At 35.5% G+C, this 19,462-nt stretch overlaps 1 protein-coding gene across 1 annotated transcript in view; it reads right to left on the bottom strand.

The window, feature by feature from the left end:
- DNAH12 (dynein axonemal heavy chain 12) overlaps positions 1–19,462 on the bottom strand; it is a 62,677-nt gene that overhangs the window by 21,606 nt on the left and 21,609 nt on the right. Inside the window, exons 28-49 of the mRNA XM_042880281.1 lie at positions 18,904–19,149; positions 18,466–18,585; positions 17,447–17,556; positions 16,134–16,317; positions 14,831–14,971; positions 13,932–14,015; positions 13,660–13,848; positions 12,840–12,959; positions 11,799–11,987; positions 11,173–11,324; positions 10,269–10,407; positions 10,015–10,181; positions 9,351–9,606; positions 7,119–7,418; positions 6,052–6,230; positions 4,619–4,811; positions 4,366–4,527; positions 3,329–3,523; positions 2,427–2,560; positions 1,936–2,098; positions 1,131–1,211; positions 450–626 (exon numbers count right to left, since the gene is read on the bottom strand). Coding sequence (XP_042736215.1) covers positions 450–626; positions 1,131–1,211; positions 1,936–2,098; positions 2,427–2,560; positions 3,329–3,523; positions 4,366–4,527; positions 4,619–4,811; positions 6,052–6,230; positions 7,119–7,418; positions 9,351–9,606; positions 10,015–10,181; positions 10,269–10,407; positions 11,173–11,324; positions 11,799–11,987; positions 12,840–12,959; positions 13,660–13,848; positions 13,932–14,015; positions 14,831–14,971; positions 16,134–16,317; positions 17,447–17,556; positions 18,466–18,585; positions 18,904–19,149 — 3,681 coding nt within the window. The remainder of the gene's footprint in view (positions 1–449; positions 627–1,130; positions 1,212–1,935; positions 2,099–2,426; positions 2,561–3,328; positions 3,524–4,365; positions 4,528–4,618; positions 4,812–6,051; positions 6,231–7,118; positions 7,419–9,350; positions 9,607–10,014; positions 10,182–10,268; positions 10,408–11,172; positions 11,325–11,798; positions 11,988–12,839; positions 12,960–13,659; positions 13,849–13,931; positions 14,016–14,830; positions 14,972–16,133; positions 16,318–17,446; positions 17,557–18,465; positions 18,586–18,903; positions 19,150–19,462) is intronic.

Here is a 19,462-nt window from a genome sequence, read left to right as displayed (position 1 = left end):
CCTCCATGACTTTCCAAAAAAATACTGCTTTCAGATCATGTTTAAGTCATGATAAGCAGAAAATATTTACTTAAAGATCCAAATAATTTCTAGCCGTATGCATATGCCATCTTACACATTACTGGTCAATAATAACTGAGCTGAAAGAGAAAATCCAGCTGATAATACTGCCGGTAACTTCAGGTTTTGGGAACCTACATTCCAGGTGCACTTTCTTGCAAATGAAAAAAATAAATTTATAAATGTCCAATCTCCCACTTTGTATTATGAGTACGTGAAATAGAAATCTACACAACTATGGCTCTTGCAGATAATGTATTTCCTTTGCCAAAGCCTAGGAAATGCAGTACATTTCAAATCCTTTTATCTCAGTGTATTCTTTCCCAAACAAATATAATAGCTTCATCATAATAAATAACTTCCAAATGCTGAAGTCTAGGTTAACTTGCCTTTAAAGTGTCAAGAGCTTCAAGTGCAGCCTCCAGGGCTGGGATTGCTTCTGCCAGATCACTCTCACATTCATTTTTCAAAGCCTGAGCTTCTTCAGCCTTTTTCGTTGCAATTTCTTCATCTACTTTTACAATTTTTCTTTTCTGTTCCACTTCTGCAGATTCTATTTCTATAGTCTAAAGAAAAAGACGTGGGGTGAACCTCCTATTGAACAGTGAATGATGACACAAACTGAGATTACCTAGTACAGTAGTTATTGAATACTTTGATATTCTCTGTTTTTCAGTATTTCAATATTTTTATATATTTTCAATTTATGTTGAGGGAACAATTTGTTTCTTAGTATAATGCAGCAGTGTTCTAGAACTTTAACAGTAAGTACACTGCATAGAATCAGACTGCTGTCAATAACAGCTAAAGTACATTTGATGTTCAGGAAACAAAAAAAGTTTGTGCATTAGTTTGTAATTCAAAACCATGGTTTTTTGGTGAGTTTTCATAGCTTTGGTCTGTAATACTTTAACACTGACTACAGAAATTTATTCTATTTTCAGCTACTAGTCAACTCTTCATCCAAGTACTCTCTCTTTAGTTCTTCTCAAGAGGCATCTCGTTTTCTTAGAGGCCACTGATGCATATGCATATTCTTACAATAAAAAGACAATGTTATATAGAACTACCTTCATCATATTTGCATTATCCACTTTAGCCTCTTCCAATTTGGGCTGCAGCTGAACTAGCTCTTGCTTCATCTCACCAACCTAAACACATGCAAAAGAATCAGGCAGGATTCTGAATTTCAAGGCATAATTTCCAACAATTTATATAAGATACAGTTTTTATGTTATGACTATTAATATAAGGAAATAACATTTTCAAAACACAATACTTCAGAGTATTACTGTGCTGTTGTTTTGTACTGTTGTTTTTATCTCGTGTATAATCTCTAATTTTAAGAGTTGCATTCACTTATAGCCAACTATTTAGGAAAGGGAAGCTATATATTGCTATGCTTAGAGGCCTTAGGACAGCTACATCTGTAGAAACACAAAAACAGAAGAAATTTCTTATACCAGTATCTTTCAATATCAGTATCTTAATGATTGTGCAGAATTTTCAAACAACTTGCTTGAAATTAAATCATGCAAGTTATTCGGTGTAATAGAAAAGAAATGCAAAACAAAATTGTATGGATCACTTCTCTCTTTGCAGAAATACAGGATTGTGCATCATTAGAATAATTGTTTTCCTTTTTAAACTAGAAACATATTTTGCTCACAAGGACACAAACAAGAATGTGAATCATTTTTTAATTTTAACCAGATTTGGAGCTAGCACATTAAGGCTGCTCTTTATTTTAAGACTTTCAATCTATTTCTAAGCCAGTATATTTAAAGATCTGAAGGAAGGTTTTTGACTTATCTCTAACAAGACCTTTTTCTACCAACCATTCTGTATTTTCAGTTCCAATTCTGCCCATCTCACCTGTGATTCAGCAAAAGCTAGTTGATCTAGGCCATTCACATATTTCCTCTTGGCTTTCATTACAGAGTCTTGTTTCTGAGTCAGAAGTTTCCGAAAGGCAGCAATAAGTTCAAGATAAGAAGTAGGAGTAACGTAGTTATGGCGTTTCAGACTTTGAAAGAACCTATTACAAGAAAAGAACACTTTTAATCTTTTTATTTTTATTTTCACCTTAACTATTGGTAGAAAAGATGTGTAAATGTTTGACAAATAAGAGGATTAAACAGTTTTTACATTTGTATACAGTATTTTTTAGCTGGACAGCTTATACATTAATTCATAAGACAGAAATGAGTAGCAGTGAAACTCACCACCTAATAGCTGGCTGTTTCTTATTCTTAGTAAAACAATTTTGAGTTCTGTTGTTCACTTTACTCTTTTCAACAGCATAATCTTGTGCCTTTTAATATTTCTAAAAATTAACATGTTGGTTTTAGAAGAAACAGACTGACCTTGAAGAAAGTGACAAAACTGAAGTATGAAAGTATTTACAGATGGCCACAACCTCCTGACGCTCGCTGTCTGTGAGTTGCAGTGTTTCTAAGAACTTATTAGCCACACGTTCAAGGGCATCTTCAGGCCATGGCTGAGAGAGAAGAACATGTAAGACTTAGCTGCTAGCAGTCTTCAAAGTTTAAAAAAGATTTCTTCTTTATTTGATACACCAGCATGAGACACACTAGTCGCAGCTACGTCTCAAGAGCAATGAACTGACATAAGGAATGCATCAGGCTACAGGGTCACTGCCCACACAGTTTGTCCTAATGAAGCCTGGATGATGTTCTAGTTAAAACTGTATATTACCATTTTACCCAAAGATTTTTGCATCTGTCATCCTCTGGCAGATAAATTAATTGACTTCAGCACCAGGCCAACCCATAAAGCTAATTGTATTCAAATTGAGAATAACAATGCTTTTACATCAAGGACTATTAGTTACAATAGTTTCCTAACTTCTATTCTTATAACCTTCCAACAGAACACGTATTTGCTAGTCACTGCCATGGTGCTTTTTAGCAGACCGGAGTAATTACGACCATTTTACAATCTAGCCCTTCAAAATACACACCTTATGCAATCAAATGACAAATTACTACCACCATGCTGAGATTAATCACCACTTGGAAACATAGAATCTGTAGCAACAAAGTCTGAATTTGACTCGCTGAAGAAATGCTAGGATTTTATATTAAAGAGCTTCCAAAATATGGCCAAAAATGCCCATGCTATTTCAAAATTTTGAAAAAACAGAGTAATACTACACTGAATACAAAAGGAAATATATCATGCAGATATAGAGATTATTAAAAAATAGACATAGTTTGTTGGGAAAAAAACAAATACTTTTACATACCTGGAACCAATCAATAGTACAGCAGTTGATAAGTGAGGGAAACTGTCTCAGACGATTGCGGAAAGCATCTCCAATTGGGCTGAATGCTACTACAATATGGAGATTTTCTTTGCAGCAGTTCACAAAAGATGCAAATAAGGCCAAGGGACTGAGTTCTTCATGCTTACTTCCAGCTTGAGCTACTGCACGAATACCCTTGAGAATAATATATACAAATATACTTTGTACATATAATTACTCATTAAGTATTTCTGTATTTAACAATATTGTTATTCACAGCATCACCACTAAACAAAAATCTTTTATTAATAAATGAAAAGTAAAATAAACAACACAAACAGAACGACCAGTTCAGAATAAGTGAATGAGTGAATATTAATATTTAAGAATATGTAAATATGAGTAAATAGTACATTATTTGTCTGTGACCCTGACAAATCATTCTAGAAAGGATCACTTGCCGTTTTGAACAGCTGAGAACAAAAATTAAAAATATAACGTGAGTTCCAGAAGGATAAGACATATTTGATTGAGGCAGATGGTTCAGATGTATTTGGAAAATCAAAATTTAAAATCTGCTCCCTCATGAAATGATGAGCCAAAGTCTTCCACTGATAAATACATAAAAACAAGCTTACTTACAATCAATCTTTCATCACTCAAAGACATTTAGGACATACGAACAGATGAGGCAAATTACTACTCTTGTTATAGAAAAGCTACTACCACAAAAGCAAATGTCTACATTCTTCTCCTGCACAGTATAATGCAAACACTAACTACGGCCTCAGCATATCTGTCAATAAACAAAGTTTCCTATGTGCACAACTTAATGCCACTGTACGCAGTGAGAGGTTCAGAATTAAAGCCTGCAGTAGACATAAGCTACTCCAGTTTACTAATAACTGGCTGATTCTGCTAAAAGACTCAAAAAACTTCAAGTTTAAGTGCATGTGTCCAGAAGCCATTTTGATTTAAGGCATACTTCACACTGAACTGACAAAATGGAGATGACATTTAAGAGAATTAAAAGATACCTCAATGATCTCTTGCTTTTCATCTGCTGCAAAAAGATTGGGTACCTCCCCAGTGTTGAGGAGACTATCAATGTCTTCTAAAAAACTTTCTTCTTTAATTTGGGCATCTGTGATTATAAACACAGTTTTCAGGCCCTTTACACCTGCATTCTTCAGGAGGTTCTGAAAACGCACGACAGTTAAAATTATTGTAAACTCCAAAACATTCTTCATCAAAATTAAATCAAGATGCAAAGAGGTTATTACTACTAACTTTCAGATCTTCTCTCCATTCATTTGTGCCATAGGTTTTGGAAATCTCTGGTTGAAAAACGCACATTTTTGCCATGAATGCTGCTAGACGAGTCAAAGACTGACGTCCACTTCCTCCCATGCCAATCAACAAAGCATTACCTCCTGACTGCTTCAGAATACGGCTTATACGAGACAAATGTTCCAACACATACCTAAATTTGAGACATATTAATTACCAAAATGATAAACACACATACACTTGTGCACCAGTGAATCTGTCAAACATATACAGAATTACCATCTCCAAATTAAATTTGGCAGAAAGGTAGTAGCATGCACCACAGAACAGTAAAATAAAAATGTCATTTATGTGAAGTAGAGAAGGGAACAGCATATTCAGAAAGCAGGAGCTGCACATTACTTAGAGTCCTATTTACTGTGAAAACATAAGCATAACTTATTTTGGAATTATGCAGCAAAATCTATCGTAGACTTTGCACAAGGCACAGGGCACTTAAGTTGAAGTGTAATAAAATTTAAACAGGTTGAAGTCTTTCAAAGCAGACAAACTCTGTTATTTGTCTAAACAACCAAAACACTCCAGAGTCAAATCAGGATGCTATCCATGAAAATGGCCTTTAAGGTCACAGTCAAACACGCTCTCGTGGCTGCCCCTCCAAGACATAACACGGATATTGCTTCTACACTCAGGAAGAGGCCTTTCCTCAGGCTGCCAGCCCTTCACACTACCAGTACATTTGTATAAACAAGTTTGTCAAAATGACCTAAATTACATACACTAACTGTAATCATCTTCACAAATCATCTATTACAGTGCCAAAGAGGCAGTAAACTCTAGAAATAGGAGGAAGATGGAGTTCCGTCCTCCTAATCTGTCTCAGTTGTAGCTCAGACTGATCGTAAGCTAAGGAAATCACAGCAGCCTGCAGAGCCTAAAATGTCACGAGGTGAGCCCAGCGCCAAGCTGTGCACATGCCCCAAGTGGAGAGCGTTTGTGCTGCATAATAACACAGTGCTGTCACAGCCTGTCTGCTCTATCTCACTTTGTACCTCAACCCTAGAATCTTTGTCTTTCATTGAATGAAAGTCCAGTGAAAGCACGAATGGGTAAACTGCCATCCATCTTCACTGGTAACAGAGGCTCAGCAGAAGTCCAGAACCAAACATTTGTTGCTTCTGTATCAACTGAAGAATGCACTCAAAGAGGCCCTCTGGAGAAAAACTTATTATTTACATTCTGATACAAAGAAGCAAATGGCTAAGAGAAAGAAAATTGTTTGTTTCCATCCAAAAAAGCACATCACCAGGAACACTTGTGTGGGCATGTGAAGGGGATGATATATACATAAAAAACAAGCCTGCAAAATTGGATAAAGTGAATGATCAACTGCTGCATAGAGCTCTTTGAACTATAATACATATGGTAGGCACCTGAAAACCACAAGGTTCATTCTTGTTTTGTGGATTTGATTATATTCATCCAGACACTGCTCCACAACATCACCAAACAGCTGAATACTTGGAATTTCAACATAAAGTCTTTCATCTTCCTCAAGTTCTGGATTAACATAGTCACCAAAAAACAAACTTCTCATGTTCTCTTCTGTTACCTATGGTGAATACACGATAGATTATAAGCTCACGTGTAATGTCAATATTTATCAGCTGGAAAAAAAGAGTGTCTAGACAAATACTCAAGGCAGCAAAGCAGGCATTCCAATATTTTAACTCACTAAAGACCCCCTCAAAATTCTCTATTTTTATATACATAGATATATTTATTTATTTATTTTCCTACACAGTAGTCACTACAATTAAAGAAAGCAGTCTACCACAGTAATTAGTCACAGGCTAGATTTAAAAAGGGAATGTCTCTTTACCCAGTAAGCTCTGGAAGTCTAGTCATAACATTTCTACTTGTAAGTACTGTACCATGTGCATATCCCAGCTACATCTGTGGTAGGGATTGTTTACAACTCATGTGTTGTTGTTTTCCTGTAATCTGCCATTGTCCAATGATTCAGTATGTGCTACTACATCTCCAAGAAAATATGTCACAGATTTATTATTATTTTTCTTAAAGTTGTTCTGCTTACTTACCAATTAATTAGATGCTTTATATTTCTTAGCTCTGAATAAAAGACTACACTTAGTAGAAGAATTCTCCTAATACATAAATACTTCAGCTTTTTTGGGATAAGCTCAAAACAAGTTGCATTCAATTTTTACTTGAATTTCTGATACACAAATTGTTTAAGGGAAAACTAAGCTCACCCACATTTTAAATGAAATACGATTCTGAAAAAAGTTTACATACAACAGTCAAACTCTCTCAAACATTTTAACTCTTTTTTTTTTTTTTCCTGAAGAACTCATTTCCAAACTCAATTCCAATTTGCAAGCATATTTAAACTAAATTTCACTTGCAATTGAGAAACTTCCTAGTCCCAAGTTTATAACAAAGCAATGATTTTGCAGCAGATTAATGAGATACTCACAGGTGTGTTTCCTTGTCTCAGATGTGCAAAAACTGAATCAAATGCTTCTTTGAAATGCTCTTTCACAATATCTTTCATTACATTGAACAACCATGCTCTGTCACTGTCTTCCACCAGACGGTCGTAGAAGACACGAAATACCTCATGTACAAACAGACGAATCATTGTCTGTTTGCTTTCAACAGAACTCCTCTTAATGAGCAAGCAGCCATGGATAACACGTGAGAAGTCACGCAGGTTGAACGTATAATGAGACTTGGCTGGTGTGGGCAGGAGATTTTTGATGGCTTTCTTATACATCTAAAGACAATAAACACACAATCAACAATTTGGTTATATGGCTATATAACAGTATCTTTTAAAAGATCTTCCAAAATTATATTTTTCCAAGGAAAACAGCTCACAACTTTAAGAAATGCTAATAATGTCTGAAGATCTCAGAGTCTTGTGAGTATATCAGGTTCTTCTCACATACATATACTATTAGTCAAAATTAGCAAGTGGTGTAAGTAATTGGAACTTGTGCAAATAAATCTATTATAGGACCTGGAATACTATTCAGACGTCCTGACTTCAAGTGAAGGAATGAATGATACATGATGCTATTTTCCTTGATTTTCAGTTTGAGTTTGTTTGTATACCTAGAAATTATTCAAAAAATTTAAAATTCCATAAGAATGCTGAAGGAACAGTGAGAGACACAAGACACTCCTCTTAATATGTTATATACTGTAATTCACATCAGCTGTCACTAACCTACTGTATGATGGAAATACTGTCATTTGTCATTACATGGAACATCAGCAGAGCACTGTTCCCAAATCAAGTTTTACAGTCTTACTATATCCACACTACTGAGCACACATTTGTTTTGCCTGTTGTCCTGCATCCAAAGCTCAATTCTTCCACTATACTTTAAACCTAGGAGCCAGAATTATTGCTTACTGGGATGCAAAATCATGCTGAAATAGATTCTCTATCTAGCAGACATATATATATAAGAGTCTGACAGTATAAACACATTTTGATGCAGTCTGATGAGAAAAAGCTGCACAACAGCATTAAAAGACAATGCTCTAAAATCAGTCTAAGTTGCTTAAGTGAATATTTTAAATAGCATATGTAGTTAAATGCATTCAAACTGCAGCATATAGTAGCTGTATTGAGCTGCTACCATTTTCTTCTTAAAGAAGTAGAAGTTTTTTGCAAATCCCTTCCTTTTTTATAAGAACAAACAGAACCTATGAAGAGATTTCTAGTGGCAGCAGTTAGTCAGCTGCATCATTCCCATGTTAATATATTCATCTGACATAGATTCTTAAATACCAACTCTGCAACTCCTTAGAATGAGGTGGATTCAGACTTGAATACATACTTGGGTACAGGCAGTACTGAAAAAGTGTGACAAGTGCCTCAGTTCTGCAGCAGAAGAAAAAGCCACCTGCTAATAATCCCCAACTCATGTCTCCTGCGCAAGTTCAGCCATTTTAATTTACGGAGATTACTGAATTTTCTTCAGAATTCCTCAGTGGTCAAATATGAGCATCCTAAATGCATCTCTTCAATGATGAATACTTATGTTAGGCTAACCCTTGCTACTGATTTCTGATATGTAAAATGCCATCAAAGGTACATTTTGATGTTATGCCTGTAGCTCAAAGCTTCTTTGCAAAGATGTCACAAATTGCCATTTCTTTTTTTGCACGTGTGGTACATTGCAAATATGATATTTGCAAAAATCTGCAACAAGAAATTTCACAAAACACTTAGAAATTGCATACAATTGTGTCAGAGGACTTCAGTTTCACAAGTTTTTGTGATGCCTTCTGTCATACTAGAGACAGATTCTACAAAGCTGCATGTCCACATTAGCTTCCAAATTCTGCTGTGATGTGTCTGTAATTAGCATAAGAACTGGGAGAAGAACGAGAGTTTTGCCTTTGCATGAGAAAACTTCCTGTGCCTGCCCGATCTCCAAAGACACCACAGTCTGATCTACCTGTGAACAGGTACCATGAAGCTCACACTGACATACAAAAAAAAAAAATACACTCAAAGACAGTTTTCCTAGAAAAAGAGGATTACTGCAGCCAGAAAACTGGATAATTTTATCAAGACATATGAGCCAGCATGTTAAAAAGAAACACAATATCTAAAAGCGCTGTTTCACCAATTGCTGTAGAGGAATTTCACTGGACAAAGCAAACTTCCATAAAGACATTTGCCTCTTACCTCTAAAGTGGCAGTGACAATTTGATTTCCAATTGAGAAGAACTCAGGAGGAAACTCCTGAGACCGCAGGTAAAAAGCCACTACGGTAGAGAAGATGCGGAGCATTGTTTCATCACTAAAAGAATTGATAGAGCAAACATTGAAGTGTCGCAGAAATCGAGGAGAAACAGGATTCCTCCCACCGCCTGGAGGCCCCATAGCAGCAAGCAACTGTACATCAATGAGGGTAATTTTAGATGTGTCCTTTAAATCATACCTTAAAAAAAAAAAAAAAAAAGTTATAATGCAATATTCAGATAGACAAAGATATCAGCCATGCATCTATGCTACAAAACCCTTTCTGCTTGCATTACATACAGATATATATAAAAACATTATTAATAAAAAACAACAACAAGAAAAAACCCTAGCCTTGTAACTGATTATGCCTTGGTTAATTCTAACAAACCATGCTGGTCTGAAGGATTACTTGTTCAACAAGACTTCAATGAAACCTGACACAAACTTCTGAAACAGATACCAAACTTTAATGTTTTCCATATAAACCAAAGCTATCATAAAATCTACAAAGCTTTTTAAGAAGTATTTTAAAATAAAATTCAAGTGAATAATCTATCACCATATTGAGCAACTTGAATGTTTCCGTTTTATTTCAAATAATTACCAAATTCCGTGGTCAAAGAACTGTCTTAAAAGTTCTATAGGGGGTTGTGCACCATACTTCTCCAAAGCAGGCATATTCATGTCATCTACAAAAATGATGCATTTTTTTCCCATTGGAGGACCAAAGACTCCTTTGCGCCTCTTGTCCAGCCTGGCCATAATAATGTTCTAAAACGCAGACAGGAATATTTAAAATGAAGATTAAATATTCATATAGGTCACAATTTTAAAAGACACATTGCCTGTCCTACTAACCTGAGTCTGGTTGGCACTGGTTCGAGCTGAAAAATTAATGAAAAAGGGAAAGTAGCGCTCCTCATCCAAGTTGTTCATCAACTTATCCTTGACATATACAGATTTCCCAGTACCTGTAGGTCCCACTAAAAGGAGTGGTCTTCATCAAGAACAAAAGAAAACAAAAGAAAGCATAGTCTGCAGAAATCTGAACTACAAATTAACTGCCACTAGAAGAAGCTTTTTGAGTTTTTCTACCTCAAAAAACAAAATGTCTTCAAAAGAGAAGACACCGTGATGTTTTGAAATACATAACCATATAGCTTCCTCATAATTTTAGTTTGCTCCCAATGACAAGACAAAGGGGTCAAAGAGGAAGAGACTTTCCTCATTCCCTCACTCTTTTGGTTTTGAGCACGTATGCGCACGCAGAGGTTACATTGCTCCCATAAGTCTTCAGCAATTTAAACTTCATACAACCTTCTCACTTGAAATTATGCCAGAATTTATTATCTTTTGTTCCCTTACATGATAAATACAAATGTATATACACACACACATATATATGGTTATATATGACTAGTACAACTGATTCTAACTTATGATTAATAATAAAAAAGAATAATATATACTTCAGTATCAAAGAAGAAAGAAGGAACAAAAATTCCTCAGGCTCTTGTAACAGCATCAACAGAAAAACACAAAATCAGCATAATAAAGCAAGATTACAAGAGAACTTCATTTAAAAAGACAAACAAACAAAAAAACCAAATCAAATCCAGAATTGAGACAATAAAAATGCATTCTTTCTAACAATTTCCTATTTTTAATAGGCCAAATAAGGTTTACATGAAATCAATGGAAAGAGTAAGAGATGTTTCTACCTATGACAAGTAATTCAGAAATTTGTATTGAAGTAACTTACTTTCCATGGGTAATAAACAGTTCCATCAAATAGGTATACCGGACTGTATCCATAGTTGGGACTATGATATCTTGAATCTTCACATTTTTATCACTGTAATCAATATTTTTAATAAACCCATTCCAATGAACCCAACGTCCTCTGCCTTTCATCTTGGAAAAAAGATGCAAAAACAAAAAAGCAACAGCAAAAATAAAATCCAATCAAGCAACCATACAGAAGAACATAAGCTTAATTTCAGAAGAGCAAGTACTTGCTCTCCTAGTATTTTCAAAGGATACAAAACAAAACTGTAGTAAATCACCTATAGGCTCAATATCCTTCTTTCCTTCTAGGAAGTTTTTTGGTTTGTAGAAAACCAAACTTGAGTCTATCAGCTTAGCTTTAGTTAGAAAAGAATCATAACTGGTATGCACAGCTTGGTATTTTCTAAAAAACTGGTCAGAACATTTGTATTATAGAAAGAATAATAAATGAAGCATGCACTGTGGGATTTGGTTCAACATTAATGCTTTATAACATTCAACAAACTCTATGATAAAGTTAAAATATCCACCCAGCTCTATTTTCATTCCACTCAGACTGTACAAATTTTCTTCTATCAGTGTAGAAGCAAGAAATCATACCTCATACACATAGTCATACACCAAACCCTTCTCTTCAAAGGGACACTCCCATTTTCCCACGGCCTTTGGTACTGGATTTGTTTCAGATTTCCCAGCCAAAGTTTCCCTCAAGAAAGTATCAAAAATGATTCTGCTGTCACTATCACAAGTGCCACCAATGGACCAGACTGTGGCAAAAGCAAAGGAACCCTGCAAGGGTGAAACAACAAGAAAGAGTCTGAAAAACTGATACATAATCTGAACTTTCTATAGTCCAATTATCAGGTGATTCAGAAAAATATTTACAGGTTGCCCTAGAATAAAACCTGGTCGAGAGGGATCTAGAAATCTGATTAATGACAAACTAAAACCTCATTCAAGGAAATACATGAAAAAAAAAGCACACAGACTGAAGCATTCTGTCACATGTCAAACTCTGAGAATAGATCAGCCACTTATCTCAGGGATTTTCTAATTACAGACCAGGATCTAGGAATTTTCAAGCTAAGTTTTAAATAGAAACATCTATATTTTGTTTTTTTGTTTGTTTTTTTTTGTTTTTGTTTTGTTTTCAAATCCTACAAAGAGCCGTAACAGTCAGACACAGAGCCTATCTTTCTATCTTTCACAGAAAACTCTCCTCCCAAGGAAGTTTTGCTCACCCAAGTCAATGAGTCTGACACAGACACATGTAATGCATCTTTTTGTCTAAGTATTACGTTCCATAAGGGAAACCAGATCCTCTGCTTTAGCTAATTACTCAGTTAGTTGGAAAGCACACCTAATAAAAACAGTAGTTATGCCAGTTAATTGGAAACACAGTAAAATCCCAACTAATTGGAAATACAGTAAAATATTTAATTGTATTTGTTACTTGTTACACTACCACACCCTGGCAACTTCGAAGTTTGCTGGGGGGAAGGGGAACAACAAAGAAGCAAAACTGTTTTTCATTTCTCTTAATCCCAAACTAAGTTGGCTTTGTTAGTTAAATTAATTTTGAAGACAAGTATATGCAGAAACAGATACACATCTTACAACAGGTTTGAAAAAGCAACCAACCATAATCCACACACGGATATTTTTGTTGGTGGGATCCTCTTGTGCCATTCGACAAATCAACATTTCAAAAAGCCGTGTAAGAGCTACTACAGCATTGCTATTGCTTGTAGGTACCAGCTCCTGAGAGACACAAAGGAAAGGGCATTATGCTATATGAGTTAAGGTAGCTTATCTCCTGGAGTTAAAATTCTAAAGTAATTAAATAATTAGCTAATACACAAATATTTGAAGGCAAGGTTTACACTGATTTTCATTCTAAAAATCATTTATCTGTACTTGGAATGTCAAAACACAGAGGTTGCTAAGCACGTTCACTGCCACTAAATGACTATGAATAGTCATACATCTGGAAGCAAAAGGAATACACACAAAAACAACAATGAACAAAAAGCAGAAGCCTATGTGCTATAATGCAGTTTGCAAAAAAAAAAAAAAAAGACACGTTTCCTTAAAGCTTAAAACATGTGTTCCTTATTTGACACATCTTTAAAAGAAAAAAGCCACAGAACACACATAAAATCTAATCACCACCGAAAACATAAAATAGGAAAGACTTTCCACTCAGTAATTTGAGTAATTGATTTTTTTTTTTTTTAAGAACAGGGTGAAAACTGTGACCAGCTTACAATGCAAGTCACACCTAGTATTCTTGTTCTAACTTTTCAGACTAGACACAAGAGTTGCCCTTCCCTAACACCAAGAGGGGGCTGCTGCATATGCACTATAATTGCTCCTGTCAGGAGAGAACAGCTTCTCCCTACCCAAATTTAACTGAATCTAAGTAGACAACTATTGCAGCAAAAAATAAATCAAAAAATACCTTGCACTTTTTCTGACGGAGCTGTAATGCTGGTGGTATTAACCAATCAAAAAGACCTTGTAGGAGATCCTGATGCTCCTTCAAGTTAAGAGGTTCAGGCAGTTTATTCAACCAAGAGGTAACAAGTGGTGTCCAGCCCAGTTGTGAAGGTTCCAAATAAATCATGCCACAGCGACTGACCGTAGCAGGCTAAGGAAGAATTGCAAACTCATTCTATTATAAGTTTAATATATTGAACCTTGTTTTACCTTTCCATTAAATAAAAAACTTACTGATGCCTGGGAAAGGTCCATTGTTTCAAAAATCAGACTCATCTGAGGAGACATCTGAATGATTTCCCCACTCATCAGACAAAGCTTTGATTAAGAAAAGAAAATCACAAAGATTAAAAAAAAAACACCATTTACTTGCTAATTACTCTTCCTGCCTCACTAGAAATTGCACATGAAAATCAGCAAAGCCAAGTATATGCAAAGGAGAGGCCAACCACATCAGTGTTAAATCATTCGGAGCAGTAAGTAGTGCCATACTAGATTTAGCTAAATTCTTTACTTCTATCATAGTATTCCACATTATCCTACCAGTAGCTTAATTAAGCATTCCAGTTGGAGAGCCATTTTTCCTGCTTAGAAAAATAACAGTCCAAATTGAATATTTTCAAAAATTTAAACATAAAACGTAGTCTGTAATTTTTCCACACACTTTTTCAGAAGTGCTGTGCAGTTACAGCTTTGATTTCAGAAGTTCATCTTGAAAATGCAAACGCTTTCTTTTTTCAGTTGAGATTGCAAAAACATGCAATTAAAGACAAGTTTTGAAAACAGGGCCTTCATAGTAATTGTAATTGAATGTCATTTTTAAAAAAAAATTGATTTAATTGAATTATTAAAATTGATTTAAAATTGAATTATTAATTTTTGTTAGAAGTTACAAATATTAAGGGGATACTACACACTAAATATCTTACAAGTTGACTATCATTCAAAAAAAAACCCAAAAGGAACAAAAAGAAACAACTTCACAAATCTTACAGTTTGTTCCCAAAGCCACCTTGCACTTACACTTTTCAAATGCCAAGCACTGCTGTGTGCTTTTGTGCTTTTATTCCTTGAAGATTATTTTCAAAACGTCTTATCAATTTACTTAGGCATTTATTTGCACTGACTGATACCTTTTTGTTGTCATCCAGAACTGTGTTCATGCTTTCTATCCACAGGGTATCAATTGGGCCATCAAAGATAACCCACTTGCGCTCAGGAGTCTCCGATAATGCAAATTCTCTGAAAGTATTAGCAATGATACCATCTGTCCACTAGAGGGGGAGAGTGTAGGAATGAGAAGTAAGACGACGGCAATACATCTCAGTTTAAAAAGACAGTAATTAATCCCATCAGTAAGTATTTGTCAAAGACAGCTTTAATTGAACAGAAAAATGTAACACCTTCATTTCCTTTTCATTATTCTTTAACTATTCCTCTCTTGCTTGGAAAAGAGTAGAACACAGATTTGCAGTTTCACAAAGGACCACGCCAGCAAATGGAAATTAAACAGTGGTATTTTGCCTGTAAAACTGTATTTTTTTAAGAAACAAAGGAAAGGCACTTAGATGTGCTTCTGCTCTGTTTTGCATCTGCTTCTTCCCAGAGTCACCCTAAGTTTCACTATTTCACATTCCTTTTTTTATATTGTTCCTTCTCCAAACCAAAGTTTTACACGTGGAGACAAATCAGGTTTTAAGCTTTTCTAAATAGTTTTTTGTACTGACTTAACTACACCGGTTGAATTGACAGAGAAACTAATCCAGTTAAGTTTAGTATGCCTACCTAGCATGGATGGAAGTACATTAGAACAACGACCCTCAGTGTGGTACTGCTTATTTTGCATGTGTAAACCCATACAATTTCATACAACCTTACTGCTACGTTTATTTGAAACACTAGTTTGAAATCAGCCCTCTAAGTATTAGCTAAAACAACACTTATGACTCTGTTCTCATGTGCATTTAAAATGACAAAGCCACAAATTCAACTGTTTACTACTGAGAATCAAAGAGATTTGATATATATGGGAATAGGAAAAAACAAAAAGCATTAGAAATACTACAAAGTAGGAAAACCACACGGGATTATTAGCTCCCAGTCCTTGAACCCATACTGGTATGTTTGCTTATTTTTTCTTAAAGTCAGCCAAGCAGTTCTGTTATTTACAGTAAGCACTCGAGAACAGGAAAGGGATGAAGAAATGCTGTCTGGAATTAGGACTCAAAAGCTACAAGCAGGAGCAATGTGACATGCCTTTCCTGACCGTGAAGAGCTGAGCAATAACACCATGAGTTAACCTGAAGTCAGAATACAGTTAAACCAGTGCAGTCACACAAGTCCCATGAAATCCATGAAGATAAACTAGAAACTGAAACAGGAACAAAAAAAAATAAACTGGCCACTGCTACATGCTATTTTTAAACCATACGTTACCTCATGTGATACCATATCAAACTGCCCAAAAAGCTGACCCATAGTGATCGATTTGGGGTTCACAGTTCTAAAGACCACTTTCTCTTCTTCACCATAACCACGTTCTTTCATAAGAGACAGCGTATCTGCCAACACGTGTAGAACTTTGGTCTTCCCAGAAAAGGATTCCCCTACCAGCATAAAGCTGTTAGGTGGAAAGAAAGAAAAAAAAGCCATTAATAGATCTGTCTTGCATTTTAACTTCTGCAGACCACATGAAGGACAACAATATTACTTATATGCTATTTATCTTTAAACATTGTGGTAGATCTGGCCCTCCTTTCTAGAAAAAGCATACTTACATTCTAAAGGAGTTGCTTTCAAAGCCATACACCAACTCACATGCTTACATTGCATATACATCTAAGTTCTTCAGCTCAGTCATTTTAGCTTTAGATTTACAAAACATCATTTAGGCAGAAAACAGTTGATTTGCACATGTAAACTTAACTGCACAGCCACTGTACACAAGTTGTCCTCTAAAACTTAGATTCACCCCTTAATTTCACTTATTTATAGAATCAAGTATTATTTTCTGGTTTATTTTCCATCCTGGACAGCTTGTAGCAAAGTTCTGGAAGAAGACAAACAGAAGAAATGCATACTTCACAGACACACACACACGCACACACAGATGCACAAACTACCTTCAGCCACATTTAAAAAAACTCTACTGGTCATCCAGCAGAGGGATGTGACTGTAGCAGTGTCACCCTGGAAGGATTAATTAATGAGCTGAATAGCAGTATTCATAAGGGCAATATATTGTTCACATTCCTTCAGTCAGCTTACTGCTCAGTAATAAGAGCTAGGAATAAAATGGCAAAGCCCTGACTAACACAGCTGCTCACTACCAGCTAACTGAAGCCCAGTCAGCCTCCAAGCAGTGGCAGCTTCCCCCCCCAGTGAACTCCCCCCACTTTCATTGTACAGCATGAGTTATACAGTATGGAATATCCTTGTGGCCAGTCTGGGCCAGCTGTTCTGGTTCCATCCCTTCGTGCAGCCCAGCCTTTTCATTGGGAGGTCAGTATGAGAAGCTGAAAGATTCCTCACTTGGCAAAAGCACTACTCAACGAATATTATTTTTTCCTTCAATCCAAAACATGGCACCATACCAGAAAAAAAATAATTCTACCTCAACAGTAACCATTTCAACACAAACTGAACCATTCTGCCACTCATACTATCTTTTAACTTTGATATAGATAACTACCATGACATAAACCAAAACGACAACACATACAGCTTGTGAAATAGTACAGAGAACTTACCCATGCCTAACAATCATCATTTCATACGTCTGTATCATTTTCTCTACAAAAGCTTTCACAGGTTGGACGTTATGTTGAATACAACACTCAACTGCACATTCCAGAAAATCCTAAAATCAAACCAAATCACAACCTTATCATTTGCTACAAGCATTTTTTTCTTTTCCTTGTTTTCCTTTTTAAAAACCAGTTCTCATGTTTACAATTTATAGACGTATAAATCTAGATTAAGTATTTTTATTACATTTGATTCATTGTGAAATTACAAGTAAATATTCATTGCACCCTATTCCTTAAATTATCATCTTGGACTACAATAGTTTATGATCATTAATAAGGGTTTCACATTAAATAATACACGTCATACATCTAACACTGTTAATCAGAATACAGCAAACACCCCTGGAAAAAAAAAACACAAAAACAAAAAAACAAAAAAAACAAAAAAACCAGAACACTTTCATACTTTTAATGCTACAGCAGGAGTCGACTACAGATTTGATCCTGAGGGGATGTTATATCCTCATCAGGAACTAACAGTGTGCTTGAGCATAATATGGTTTTGTCAGGAGTTTAGCATTCACTGGAGAAATTTAACAAGTCCATTTTGTCTTTTCCTACACGTTCATCTACTCCCCAGTGATCCTCCTACAAAGGAGCTGTGCTTTATTTGTTGCTATAAGCAAGAAAAAAAATACAAGTGCAAGGCTTAATTTCACTAAAATATATCCAAAAATTAGGGATCAATTGTATCCAAAAATTAAAATCAGACAGACTCTTACATTTAGTAAAATTCCAGATCAGTTTCTGATTTCTTACACTGTCATTCTGGATGTAATGGATCTTGGATGTGAATTATACTCAGATGCAAGAATTTTCTGTGGTACAATTTTCAGTGCAAGCATTCTACAATTTTTCTTACTTTTCAGTAACTCATAAATTACTGTATTATTTACACCTGGTTACAAAAGAAACAAAACCAATACTGTTTAGGAAGGAGAGGTTACAAGTTTACTTACTTTGTAGTCTGCATCAGGAAGTTTGATTCCAGGAAATAAATCACTTGTTATACCCATGAAGAGAGGTATATCACATGACAAAAATTTGGGCTCATTCACATCCTTGATTGATCTAAGAAGCTAGAGAATACAATTACACATTCTATTAGTAATGGAGAATATGCTGTTCAGAAACTAAAACAATCTAACATGCAATTAAGATTCTTAATTATACGGTGCCTTCGATAATGATGCCAGTTAAGCAGAATCAGCAGGACAGCACTGGAAAGTGTAGCATGCACTTAAAAGATAATAAAAGACAATTATCTTTGTTTCATCAATAGGGAAACTAAGTAAGGATGATCAGTGACGTGTCAATAAAGATGTGGTGGAACTGCCCTAACAACTCTGAGCTGCTTGCATCAGTGAAGTTCCTTAAGAATTATTCCCTGAACTTACCAATACATCCTCATCTTCCTCTGGAAATTTCAGTTTTAAATTCCCAGCAGCCACCAACACAGCTTTAACTGCTCGCATGCCATAGTCATAGTGATACTGAGAAGAAAGCTGCTCTGAACAAAGCCTGTAGGTCATTACTATCTTCACTGATAGTGACTTTGCATTCAGAAATCCATACGAGTAGAGAGAAATTTCTGCTATCAAAGCATAGTTAGGAACCATCATGGCTACTGTTCGGAATAGAACCTGAAAGACACACCCCCAAAGAAATATGACAATTTTGTGAGGAATGGATTCATCCCACCACAGCATTTCTAATGGTAAACATTATCAGCTTTTGAAATGAAGTACCCCCTAATGAGATCAGGTAGATAAGCTATGGATGATTTGCAACAGTCACAGAATTGTAGAACTGGAAAGCAGGACTGTTAGAACACTGGGAGCCCACAGAATAGATAAAATCACCAATATTTGCAGATACAGTTTACAACTCACTAGAAATAAATGCATACCATCAAGATCCATCATGAGGTACGATCGAACATAGAAAAGACATCCT

The sequence above is a fragment of the Lagopus leucura genome, unplaced genomic scaffold, assembly GCF_019238085.1.
Source record: "Lagopus leucura isolate 7727_CA_CO unplaced genomic scaffold, USGS_WTPT01 Super-Scaffold_100026, whole genome shotgun sequence".
In the NCBI taxonomy this organism is placed as follows: domain Eukaryota; kingdom Metazoa; phylum Chordata; class Aves; order Galliformes; family Phasianidae; genus Lagopus; species Lagopus leucura.
Note: the sequence above shows the minus strand (reverse complement) of the source record. Positions and strands in the feature narration are given on the sequence as shown.